The sequence below is a fragment of the Labrus bergylta genome, chromosome 1 (genome assembly GCF_963930695.1).
Source record: "Labrus bergylta chromosome 1, fLabBer1.1, whole genome shotgun sequence".
Classification (NCBI taxonomy): domain Eukaryota; kingdom Metazoa; phylum Chordata; class Actinopteri; order Labriformes; family Labridae; genus Labrus; species Labrus bergylta.
Genome location: NC_089195.1, coordinates 28,256,293 through 28,268,560, shown reverse-complemented (window position 1 = coordinate 28,268,560; position 12,268 = coordinate 28,256,293). Strand labels below are relative to the sequence as shown.

At 40.0% G+C, this 12,268-nt stretch overlaps 2 protein-coding genes across 2 annotated transcripts; one reads left to right on the top strand and one right to left on the bottom strand.

Annotated features, from left to right (window-relative positions):
* Positions 1–23: 23 nt before the first annotated feature.
* tefm (transcription elongation factor, mitochondrial) lies at positions 24–4,862 on the bottom strand. The gene is made up of 5 exons (XM_020646396.3): positions 4,683–4,862; positions 3,904–4,397; positions 1,004–1,153; positions 663–841; positions 24–578 (listed from the first exon to the last, which is right to left on the bottom strand). The coding sequence occupies exons 1-5, from the start codon at positions 4,723–4,725 to the stop codon at positions 314–316; spliced, it is 1,131 nt and encodes a 376-aa protein (XP_020502052.1). The 5' UTR covers positions 4,726–4,862; the 3' UTR covers positions 24–313.
* LOC109993447 (arf-GAP with dual PH domain-containing protein 2) lies at positions 4,341–11,770 on the top strand. Its single transcript, XM_020646395.3, has 12 exons — positions 4,341–4,455; positions 6,415–6,710; positions 7,169–7,299; positions 7,952–8,043; positions 8,854–8,942; positions 9,068–9,180; positions 9,326–9,472; positions 9,613–9,696; positions 9,793–9,855; positions 9,993–10,070; positions 10,165–10,393; positions 11,345–11,770. Exons 2-12 carry the CDS (start codon positions 6,623–6,625, stop codon positions 11,371–11,373), a joined length of 1,143 nt encoding a protein of 380 aa, XP_020502051.1. The 5' UTR covers positions 4,341–4,455; positions 6,415–6,622; the 3' UTR covers positions 11,374–11,770.
* The last annotated feature ends 498 nt before the right edge of the window (positions 11,771–12,268 follow it).

Sequence of the window (12,268 nt, the reverse complement as noted above, 5' to 3'; positions counted from 1 at the left end):
CCAACAGGAGAGAAGACGAAGGCTGATCATAGATATTACTTTATGCTAAGTAGTGAATTATTTTGTACAGCAAAAATTACAAAATAGATTCACAACCCTGACACTCAGCATCCAAAATAACAGTGGGAAGGTTGTTTTTTTTTTAACAGCTAGAATATTGAATGTATGAACCACCACCAGATCTGTTCCAAGCTTAAACATTTGGTAATACTCTAAATGGGCTCAGAGTTCCTCTCAGGAGATTTTTTTGAGTGGCTGTAGTGCACGTTCACAGCAGAGATCGCTCCAATGTGTACATGTGTACATGTGCTGGTTAGCTGGAAGACTGGCTGAGCAGCTCGTAAAAAGTCACAGCCTGAAGCAGCGCGTCGCAAAGTTCCTCTCCTCCTCTCCTGCTGCCCAGCTGGAAAGCATTCCTGTACTTCATCAGCAGATCTGGGGGGAAGTTAATCCTAGGAAGCTTCTGTGTCACCGACTCAGTCATCAGCTGTCGCACCGCCTGTGCCCCGCTGGTCCGCGCATCTCCCACCATGAGTCCGAAGTGACGTCCCACAGCGGTACGCATCATGTTCAAAACTCTGCAGCGAAACAAAGAAACAGTTTAAAAAAATAAAATAAATCCAAGGCAAAACACACTTCAAGATCACTGTCACTTAAACTACCTGGGAGGAATGTTGGAGTCTGGCGGGGTGTTTCTAGGCTCCAGCAGAGCGAACAGCATGGCCTCCACAGCCCTCATGTGGGCCATGATGGGGAACAGAGTCGTATTCTGGACTGAGATGGAGGATTTCTCTATTATGTAGAAGTCTGCAGACGGGAGAAGTGTCACGAGCGCAGATACCTAGAGGGGGGGGGGGGGAGAACAAAAATCACATTTGTGAAATTGTGTATATATATATATATATATATATATATATATATATATATATGCACTTGATACCTGACCAGGATCCAAAACGTTGACGTAAACACAATGGCTGCTGCTTCTTGTAGTCGTACTCACATCGTTCAAGTAAGCAGAGGCCATGTACGTCCCCCTCAAGAAATTTGGACAATCGAGCTGCTGCCAGTCCAGCACAGTCATCCCTCGGTCCACATGAGCCCAGGCTATTTTCTGAGTCCCACAGACTATAGACACAACGTTAGTGGCCTCCTGAGAAAACATAATCATGACGACATAAGGTAAATGTGAACAATCCTGCCTTTTCTTTTTCAGTTCAACATTTTGATAAACGTCTGAAATGTCAAGACAGGAACCTTACAAGGACGTTAAATGTCAGCGTCAAGGTGTTGTTGTCGTTCGTGCTGACTTTTGTCAAGAATGTAAATGTAGGTGACCTCAGTTAAATAATCTAATCGTGTCAGTTCTGCGTTACACACAGGTGGCAACAAAGTTCAGTTAAATGTGTTCAACCAGTGAAGGAGGGTGTAAGAAATGCCACAGTGACAATTTCTTGAAACTTCTAGAGATTAACAGTTGTTCATTAATCTGTATCCCACAGAAGTGAGAGAGAAAGTCTTCATAGAAGTGAAATAGTAAAATATAAAGTAACCCTTACAGCCTCTGAGACACATCCAGACCTCTAGTCTCAGCCCTGTGGAATAAGGCTGCGCTACTAAATTAATCGTTACTGCAATATAAACACATCGCAAAAGTTTTAATTTATTGCAATCAGTCATGCTTTCTCACTCGGCTTGCGTAAGCATTTTAACTGTTTGATTTTTGGCCTGGGTATAATGGCCATGCTTTCACAACATTATGATGCAGTCAGATGAATATATAACAATAATATATCATATAACAAGCTGATTAGGAGGGCTGGCTCTGTGCTGGGGGACTGCTGTGGAGCCCCTGGAGGTGGTGATGGTGAGAAGGTTGATACAGAAACTGTTGAACATTATGGACAATAACATGCATCCCTTACACAATCTTGTGTGTACACAAAAGAGTGTTTTTAGCGGGAGGCTACGGCAGCTAAGATGCAAAAAGGACAGATTTAAAAATACTTTTTTACCTACTGCAATTGCACTTTATAACGACTCCCCTTTAAGTAAGGACAGAAGACATTTAAACTTTTAAACTTTAGCCTGAGCTGCATATATCAAACTGTATTTTGCACCTGTATATTTGCACACTTGACTGCTTTTTTTATAATAATTATTTGTTTATCTATCATACTATGCACTGGCAGAGCTAGTGTTTTGTACTGTTATCTATGAGTAACAGCTACTTATGCACATGGACCATCCATACCACTTTTTTTTATCCTGGCTATGTATTGTGGGCTCATGTTTTTTGTATGGGTGGGATATGTATTTATATATGTGTTGTGTTGTGTGTTTGTTTGTATGTATGCTGGCTGCTGGAACACCTACATTTCCCTGCTGGGATGAATAAAGTATATATTATCTTATAATATTTTGGCTTTTTGGGATTATTTTGGATTTAGAAGGGACATGTTGGGAACACAGGTATTGTGACATGAAGAACAGATTGGCAAAGATCCTGAGATATAGTTACTATGGTCCCTTAAATTTGTGTTTATTTATGAAGCTTCTTCTCATCACAACACTGAACAATGCACGCCACTTATTGTCCTCACATGGTGCAGGGTTAGTACTGTACAATCTAAAGTAAAAGACCAGAGCCATAAAGGAAGTGATTCTGTCGTCTAAACTCAGAGGTAATGCTGGACTGCTTAGAGCAGGGGTCTCCAACAGGTAACTCGTGGGCAGGTTTTCAGTAGCTCGCCTATAGGTTGACCGACTGTGTTAAAAATTCAAATTAAAATCTGACGACGGTAAATGCACCTCTTCCCACTATTCATATATTTGCCCCAAACAAGTATGAAGTACTAATATTTTCTTGGACATTGATGTGAATTTAAGATTATTGATCAGATTCCCTCAATTCTTTTAAATCCCTTCTTAAAACATACTTTTACAGACTTGCTTTTATGTGATGTCGTCTTCTTAATGTCTTCTCTTACTGGTTTTACTATTTTTATCTTCTTTTACTTCTTACTGTCCTTTTATTTATGCTCTTATCTTAATCTCCTCTTGTGTTTTAACTTGGTAATTTCTTATCTTACTTAGTCTATTTATGTTTCATATTTATATTTACTTTTTATTTTTATTAATATTATAGTTTTGGGTTTTTTGATCCTTTAACCACTTGTTTTTATTTATTTTACTTCTCTTACCTTCTTATTGCTGTTATCTTTTTATTTGCTTTTATCATTATCATTATTTGGGTTCTTATCATGGTTCTTGTGATGGTTCTTATCATGGTTCTTGTGATGGTTCTTATCAGGGTTCTTGTGATGGTTCTTATCAGGGTTCTTGTGATGGTTCTTATCAGGGTTCTTGTGATGGTTCTTATCAGGGTTCTTGTGATGGTTCTTATCATGGTTCTTGTGATGGTTCTTATCAGGGTTCTTGTGATGGTTCTTATCATGGTTCTTGTGATGGTCGGGTTATATATGTCTGTTAGGTATCGTGCACTTCGGGTTCTTTTCTGTTGAATTGTATTTAATTATTTTTGGTATTTTGCATCTGTTATATTCTTACTGTTGTTAATGTTCTTCTGTGTTTGGTTTAGTTTGCTTTGTTCTTGTTTTTGCTGTTTGTCAAAGCACTTTGTAAACCCGTGTTTTTAAAAGTTGCTATATAAATAAAGTTATTATTATTATTATTATTATTATTATTATTGCAATTTCACACATGTGCAAACAGTATCTTCATTCAGCTGAGCTATGTAAATAAATGCAAGGGATTTGATGCAAGTAGCCCTTGGCCACTTTCATTTGTTTTGAAAGTAGCTGTCAGATGAAGAAAGGTTGGAGACCTTCTGGCTTAGAGACTTGTGGAGGTGTTGGGAGTGTTGACAAATCAAAACCTCACCTCCAACCAAGTCCTGTCAACCTCTGGCCTGATGAACTTGGCCAGCTGGATTCTCACTTTCTTCTCCTTCTTCACCGGGTTGAGGATGGAGTTGAACACCGTCACTGCACTCTTGTGCTTGAGCAGCGGCACATCCACCACACTCTCCAGACTTTTAAAGGGTCCGTTCTTAGTCCTGTGCGCCACAATGTTGAGCGACTTGCGGCCTCGGAGGAGCTTGACGTCGGCCAGCCGCTCCCGGGTGGCGGTGTTCAGCAGGTGGAGGATGGTCTGCCTCTGCTCGGAGGTGTAGCACGCATCCAGCGGTCTGGCGTCCTCGTCGCAGGAGGAGGCCTCGGAGAAGGGGGACGAGAGGGTGGAGTCCAGGGTCTCGAACCCCGCCACGGGCACCCTGCTCCGCCAGCAGCATGTGCACTGGAGATACCGCAGCTCCAGCTCGGGCAGGGCGGCGTGCTGAGGCCGACGGAACAACCCGGACCGTCCTGCGTAATGACCTGTCGGGGGGGAAAACAGTCCCATCGAGGTGCAGACATGAAACAAGGTGCACAGCAGGTGAGACCAGAGCTCTCAGGTGGAGAGAGACCAACTCCAAAATGTCAGACTCATTTTTTTTTCCTGACCAATGTATGCTTAAAGCTGTAATAATACTAAAAATATCCTCGAAAAAAGTTAAACAATTTAACATTAAAACTTGCTAAATGAACATATCCTGGCTTTACTTGTATATATAACTATACCGACAGGAATTAAAGACAAATTCTTTCACATCAAATACCTACTTCTCTGAGCGACCGACGACAAGAACCGCCGAGCGACCCACATATTCTTTATCTTAAATTAATAATTAAATGTTTTTTGTTTTTGGAAAGTGAACATTTCTTTTTTTTTTTTTTGCCCTTCGGTTGTTACCCGTCGGGTCGGCGTGAAACTACAACACCACCAACATGGTTCCGGTTTCCTTCTTCTTTCTCTTCTTAGCGTTTGCGACCCGACGTAAGAGCTTTACAGCGCCACCCAGTGTGTGGCGGTGTGTAGAGACAGACTACTCATTCAAAGGGAACTGATGATGCCAAATAGAGAGAGCTACATTAAAAGGCTTTGTCTTTTTCAAGGTTAGGATAACTGTGAGGGAAGAGAAGCTTTCAGAGACACTCAAAGTAATACTGCCACACACGACCAGTGGCAGAAATAAACTAAGTAGCCTACATAAAATAAAGTAAGTTAGTAGGAACTTTTGGGTTCTAGTGGGCTAATTGAGAGGACACTCATTGTGATGTGGCTCAGTGGTGAAGTGGGAGGTCTGGACTTCAAGTCCCAGCTCCTGCAGCCACATGTCGGGCATGGCACCTAACACCAAGTTGATCCTGCTGCTGCGTCTGTGGTTTATGAATGTGTGTGAATAGGATTAGTTGATACCGATGGACACTTTACACAGCAGCCTCTGCCATCACAGTGTGTGAATGTGTGTGAGTGTCTCCGTGTGACCCTGTGGTGTAAAAAGCCCTAGAAAAGGGCAACACAAGCTCAAGTCCATTTAACATCCTGCACATTTTACTTTATTTTGCAGCATTACTCCACAGATCTAAAACAGCAACATGTGATTTTTTTTTGTCTGCCAAAATTGCTTCACTTTTTTTTTTTTTTTTTTTAGAAGTCGGTTAATTTGCTTAACCTCCAGCAGCTTATGAAAACTATTTTGTCAACATTAATGCATCACTATTTATTTTACTGCATAAAAATAAATTGTTAATATTTTGAGGTCATTTAAGAGAAAGCCTGAATTGTTTCCCAATCCTGCAACCACAGCCTCAAGCTTGAATTAGACTATCAGTCTAAACACGTTTTAAAGTTCTTGATGAGGTCTGCATTTGATTTTTACTGCTTGAACATTTTCCTTCACACCAAGGTGAGTCAGCGTTTTTTTTTCCCCCCTCACTTCTCTTTTCAATATGTGTGGTTTCTCTTTTACGGTATTCTTCATCGTGAGAGTGAAGACTCATCTGGTGATTTGCAAACCAAAACGGAGTTCAATTTTCTATGACTACAAGACTTTCAAGATAAATTAGGTTTTCAATGATAAATGTATACGTATATATGATATTACATAGAAGGGTAAACAAAGGTGTATTTTTGTTTGCTCATGTTGCTAAATCCGATTCTGGGTAAACAGTAAAAAAAAAAAAAAAAAAACCTGCTGGTTCACTGAAGTATATTCTGAGTATTTTCTATGATGTTACTTCTATTCCTTTCAGAGATACTTTATCTCCACTACATCCCTCTGACAGCAGTATTTAGCTACTTACTTTTATTTATTCATCAGTGTATTTTCAGCATTGCTAGAAAACCAAATCATCACAATACAAATCTAAACATATGAAAACTTATAATGAATCAGTGACAACACTTTATAAGTTATGTGCGTTCCATACAACCCCGTCAGCCTAATTCTGTAATTCAGTCTCTCAGCTAAATACTGGCATTTGTTTCACTTCCTTTCTCTGTTATTTCTAGACCTCTGCATTTGTGTGCCGAACAATAAACGTCATGATGCTGAGCTGCTAAGAGGAAATGCTGGCCCGCTGGCTGCTGAGAAGAACTTGTGTTTTTTCACCTGCTACAGAGCAGAAAGGCTTTGTGCAAATCACTATGGATTCAATACCTTGTGGCTCGTCTGTTGGGACTTGAATGTCAGTCTGACAGAAGCAACATAGCTTCACTTATGGCCAGTCTGGAAAGAAACAACAGAATCCTGTTCGATTTGGTGCGGCAGCCAGGTAACAACGTCTGTGCTGACTGCGGGGCTCCTGGTGAGTACACTCACAACCTTGACATATTGCTTTTGATCTGATATCAACATTTGTTTCCCCAACATGTTTTTATCCAAAATATCAGCTTTAGTGTGAAATAACATGAAGTTTTTAAGAATGAGGATGATCAACTTTTACATCAGGCCACTGGATCGATAATCATATTTCATATTAAAGTCCCTTTTTGTAAATAATCTCTCTGAAGGGGAAGTGATGGCTGCTGTGTTTGTAGTGTTTCCTCCTATAGCAGCCTGACAGAGACGGTAAACAGAATGTAAAATGAGAGAGAGAGAGCGCTGAAGACAACTGAACCTAATAGATCTATTGAATTCACTGAGCGGAGCAGATTAGCCCCTTAAGAATTCATTATGTTGTGATCTGTATTTACTGCTCAAACAGACAGCTCTTTACACTGTTGCCTCTTGGAGTAAAACTTGTTGTTTTTCTCTCTCTCACAGAGCCTGACTGGGGCTCCTGTACTCTTGGTGTGTTTGTGTGCCTGAACTGTTCGGGGTTACATCGTAATTTACTCACACTCAACAGAGTGAAATCCATCCGCCTGGATCTCTGGGAGGATTCACTAGTCAAGGTATCGGTTTGTAGTTTGTATTCATTCCTAGTTGATGTTTGTATATATATCTGGGCTTTTCCCTTTATTGGATAGGACAGTGGGATAGAGTAGGAAACCAGGGAGAGAGAGAGAGAGTGGGGAATGATTTGCACAAAGGAGCCAGAGGCCGGACTTAAACCCGGGCCGCCTGCTAGGAGGACTATAGCCTCTGTACATGGTGTGCGACCTAACTGTGGTGTGACTTTATGTTGTATTGATTCTATATAGGTATCTGATGAATGGTCATGCTAAATTATTTATTTTTTCACATAGAAATATTGAATGACAGAGTGAAAGTGATCCTGTCATGTCTGCAGGGGAATTGGCCTTGCACCAGGAGCATAAAAAGCATAAATGACAAAAGGCATCAACAACCAAACAAACAGCACAAACTAAACATGTAACATGAGTAATGACAGAGAAACATAATCAACGCACTGCATGGTTACATGTGAGATATATCATGTAGTCAGTCTGTACCTGCACCCTGAAGTTGAACGTTCATATTCAGACTAAAAGCGACGCTTTTGTTATGATTTTGTCATAACGCGCTGTGCCACTGCAGACAAATGTACTCTCATATGAACTGTGCTTATTCTAACTCTGTCAACCTTACTGCCTGTGGTTACAGTTCATGCAGGAAAGGGGGAACTCTGCAGCCAAAGCCATTTTTGAAAAGTGTGTCCCTGCTTTCTACTACCGGCCGCAACAGAAGGACTGCATGTGAGTCACTGTGCAGTTCACCTTCTGTTCACATCATTAGTTCAGAGGAAGTACGACGTGAAGAATCAACATATGAAGTATTTAGTGAATGGGAGTGGGGAGCTTCAGAAAGAGGAACCAATGCTTCGAGTTTGACACTATTGTGGAGTCAATAGTAACAGCCAGCTCGCAGCTCAGCTCGGGGATATACGGCATGCTGAATCTGTGTTGTCTTTAAAATCACTTCTTAAGACCAATTTAATGTGGAGTAGTTTTCTTCTAACTTGTTCTTTATTGTCATCACTTTAGTTTGCTTCGTTTCCCAAATAACCTCATTTTCTGTGTTGCTTTTATTTCCTTTTATTACCCGTATCCCCCGCTTTTATTCATATATTAATGTTTCTATCTTGTTTTTCTTTTATTGTTCTAATGGCTTTCATTTTATTCCGATGCTCTTATTTGTCATTTCTTTATTTCACTGCCTTTCTCCCTCTTTACTTTTCTATCCCCTCTTAATTCCTCACATCATCGTATATCTTTGGTCCTCTTAGTTTTCAATTCATGTTGCAGGTTTCTCGCTTTGCTTGTGTTCTTATTAATTTAAAAGTCAGTGGAGTTTCTCTTGTGTTGTTTCACTTCTTCCTGCTGTCGGATTATAAAGTTGTTTCACTTTATTTGGGTTCATTTGGTTTCTTCTAATGAATGTTACTGCTTGTATGTCAAAGCCCTTAGTAAACCCTTGTGTTTTTGAAGGTGATTTATAAATAAAGTCATACATATGAATAATAGATCGTTGCTCTTATGTGAGTTTTGACTGGGCTTTGCTTTCAGAGTCCTTAAAGAACAGTGGATCCGAGCCAAGTATGAAAGAAAAGAATTCACCGGAGACAACTGCTTCCATCGGCAGGCTTACAGCTCAGGTCATCATCCTGTGAATTATTATTTTTATCTACATTCACGTATCATTTCACTCTGCATTAGGATGCACTTTGATTGATTTTAATGCCCTTTTTTTTTAATTTGAAATGTGATCCATATAAAGCAGACATGTTTGAGGCTATACTGTGGAAGAAGGGAAAAGACAAGAAGCAGTTTCTCAAGAGGATCTTCCTGCTGTCCCGGAAAGACTTCACCCTAAAGTACTTCATTAAAGAGGATGTGAGTAAAGCTCTTTTGCAGTATCATCATCTTATCCCCTTTTCTTTTCTTCTTTTTTTTTTTGCTGAGCAGCTTGTCTTTGTCATTTAGTTGTTTTTAATTGTTCCTCAAACCTTTTTTTTTTTTTTTTTTTATCAATTTCAAGTCCAAGTCTCCCAAAGCTGTCATCTCCATGAAGGACCTGAATGCAGTTTTCCAGCCAGAGAAAATTGGTCAAGCTCACGGCCTGCAGATCTCCTACCTGCAGGACGAACGCACGAGGAATCTGTTCGTGTATCACGAGAGTGGACATGTGAGCGTCAACACACTTCACTTGCGTGCATTCAAATCAATGTCACTCACTGTTCTTTTAGCTAAAGCTTCAAACTGAATGAACTTTTCAGACAGGTTTCACAGATGACACATTTCTTTTTTTCTTATCTTACGTTACAGCTTATTGTGTCCTTTTTCAATGCTATACGGGCAACACGCTTGGCTTACCTTCAGAAGAAAAATCCCACTCTTCAAACCAATGAAGTGAGACACGTTTCTAAAAGATTCAGCACAGAGAGATTCTCAGAGTGTCTTCAAAACTTGATTATATAACTGTCTGACTTTCATTTCTTTGCACAGCTCATACCTCAGATTACAAGACACTGCCTGAAGGAGGGATACATGGAGAAAACCGGCCCAACGGTCTGTCACCTGTTGAATTTAGAAAAGAATACATTTTATTTGTTGTGCCTTGTTTTGTCTCCTTAGTGAATTTGATTCTTTCCTTTCTTTTTCATGACTGTGGTCAACTTGTTGGTTTTGTTTGTGTCATTTTTCAGCAACGGGAGCCCTTCAAGAAGCGGTGGTTCACGCTGTGCTCATTAAACAGGAAGCTTCTTTACTTCAAAACTCCTCTGGTAATCACAAAATGACCCTGATAAAGATTAGTTGACGATTAAGCGGTGATTTGTGCTTCTTTAACTGTGTTTCTGTGTCCGTCGTCACCGTCAGGACGCCACAGAGCTGGGTGCTGTCTTCATCGGCACGGAGGGCCACAGTTACTCTGTTTCAGAGTTCAGCGGGCGGAGCTCGAGGGGAGGCCGCTGGCACTGTGGCATCACGCTGGAGACTCCGGGCAGGCAGTTTATGTTCATGTGCGAGCTGGAGCAGGAGCAGAAGGAGTGGCTGGAGGCCTTCACAAAGGTCATCTCTAAGCCCATGACCCCTGAGGACTACTCCAGTAAGATGCTGTTAAGAACACCTTTAATGAGTCTGTGTGTTTGACTGTCTTTAACCGGGCTATTTCACACACTAGAAAGACATTACAGGTTAAATAATAGTGAATTTCTTTTAGATTTCTTAAAATACGGGACTAAACAGCTCAATATTAGAGAGTCAAAAGGCATTTGAGAACAACCTATTGGAAGTTTTTGTAAGTGCCCATAAGGCAGACTGTGCTTAAAATAATGTCAAGGTTATATCGATGAAAATAGAGAGTATCAGGTAGAGGCAAAAAAATGGTGAAAGGAAACTAATATATGCATTTCTGAGGAACCTACACAAAATACTTTGACATTTTCTTCAGTTATATTTTTGGCCATTTTTTCCCTTATTGGATAGGACAGATAAAGAGAGACAGGGAGTGTATGGAGGGGAGAGAGGGGGGATGACATGCAGCAAAAGGCTGAGGTAGGATTTGAACCCAAAGCCGCTGTGATGAGGACTAAGCCTCCATACGAGCTTCGTTACCTCTAGGCTATCGGCGCCCAACACTGTGACTTTCAATGGAGGGTAATAAGATCCGTCTCATGGAGATTGTTTGGTTGGATGAGGCTTATAAGATATTACTCAGAAATGCTCACAGTTTAGAATTTGTATCTGCTGCTGGAGGGACTGTGGCTCCCAGTACGCTCATCATGATCACCTGTTTTGAGTCACTGCATACTTGAAGAATGAAGGAATGTATTTAGGACAAATATTATCTTTTTATGGAGCAGAGTGACTCCCCATAATCTATTGTTGTTTGTTTGTTTTTCTTTTAGTTTAGTTTTATAATTATATTGTTAAAAGCTGAGAAGATGGATCGCATTTAAAGTTATCTAACAGATGTTGAGTTTATGTGATTTAAGAATAAAAAGAGAAAATAATCTGTATGTAAATACCCACTCCTAACTCTTTCTGTTGTTGATAGATGAAGCCACCTTGAGGAGGGGGAAATGAAGATCCTTTTGGGACAGAAGCGGCTGATGCCTTACTCCTGGATGAATGAACCTTTACAGGCAGGACTTCTTCACACCGGCGTTAAACCATGAACTCAGACACTTTGCTTGGACTACAGTGATTACAACGTGACACCTTGATGAACGGTCACAGCGAGGACTCTATGCAGAGAGCTATGCACCTAAGAAACAAAGAAAAAAGACCCTTGCATTTTTTTATTTATCAGAAAACAAGGATCAGTTTTAATGTATGCATTAAATATTTTTGTGTTGGTATTTTGTATAGTTTGTGTTTTTTATGACTGAGTTTGCACATTTTGAAAAGATTAGGTTCCCTTCTCTCACACTATTCATTTGAAGCACTGGAGGCTGTAAATCAATAAATGTGATACACATCAGCGTTACAGTGTTTGTGTAGTTGTTGGTGGTTGAGTGTATATAAAGTGTTTATTCCTCTCCAGTAACAAAGATGCAGTGCACTCATTTTCCACAGATGACAGAAGAAGTTCCTCTATTTAAGTAAAGGTTTCTGGTAATTTGATTGTTCGGGGAATTCTAAAGCATAATACACACTGTATCTACACTCATTATCAGAGGGAAAATGACACTTTAAATCCACGATATACACTTGATACTTGGATGTAAATATATTAATAGAAGAAACAGATTTATAATGATGCATTATTATAAAGTGTTAGTTTGCCACAGCAGTATGAGTGGACACCAAGGAAGAATAGTTGTTTCTTTGGTAGTGTCTAATGGGATCCAAATAAATAAATAAAGTATCTAAGTACTAGAAATAAAAATAGTAAATGAGATTAAAAAATAAAGATAGATTAATAGCAAATAATCCCTCCATTCCCCCTCAAACCCCCACACAGGACTATCCTTTTCTT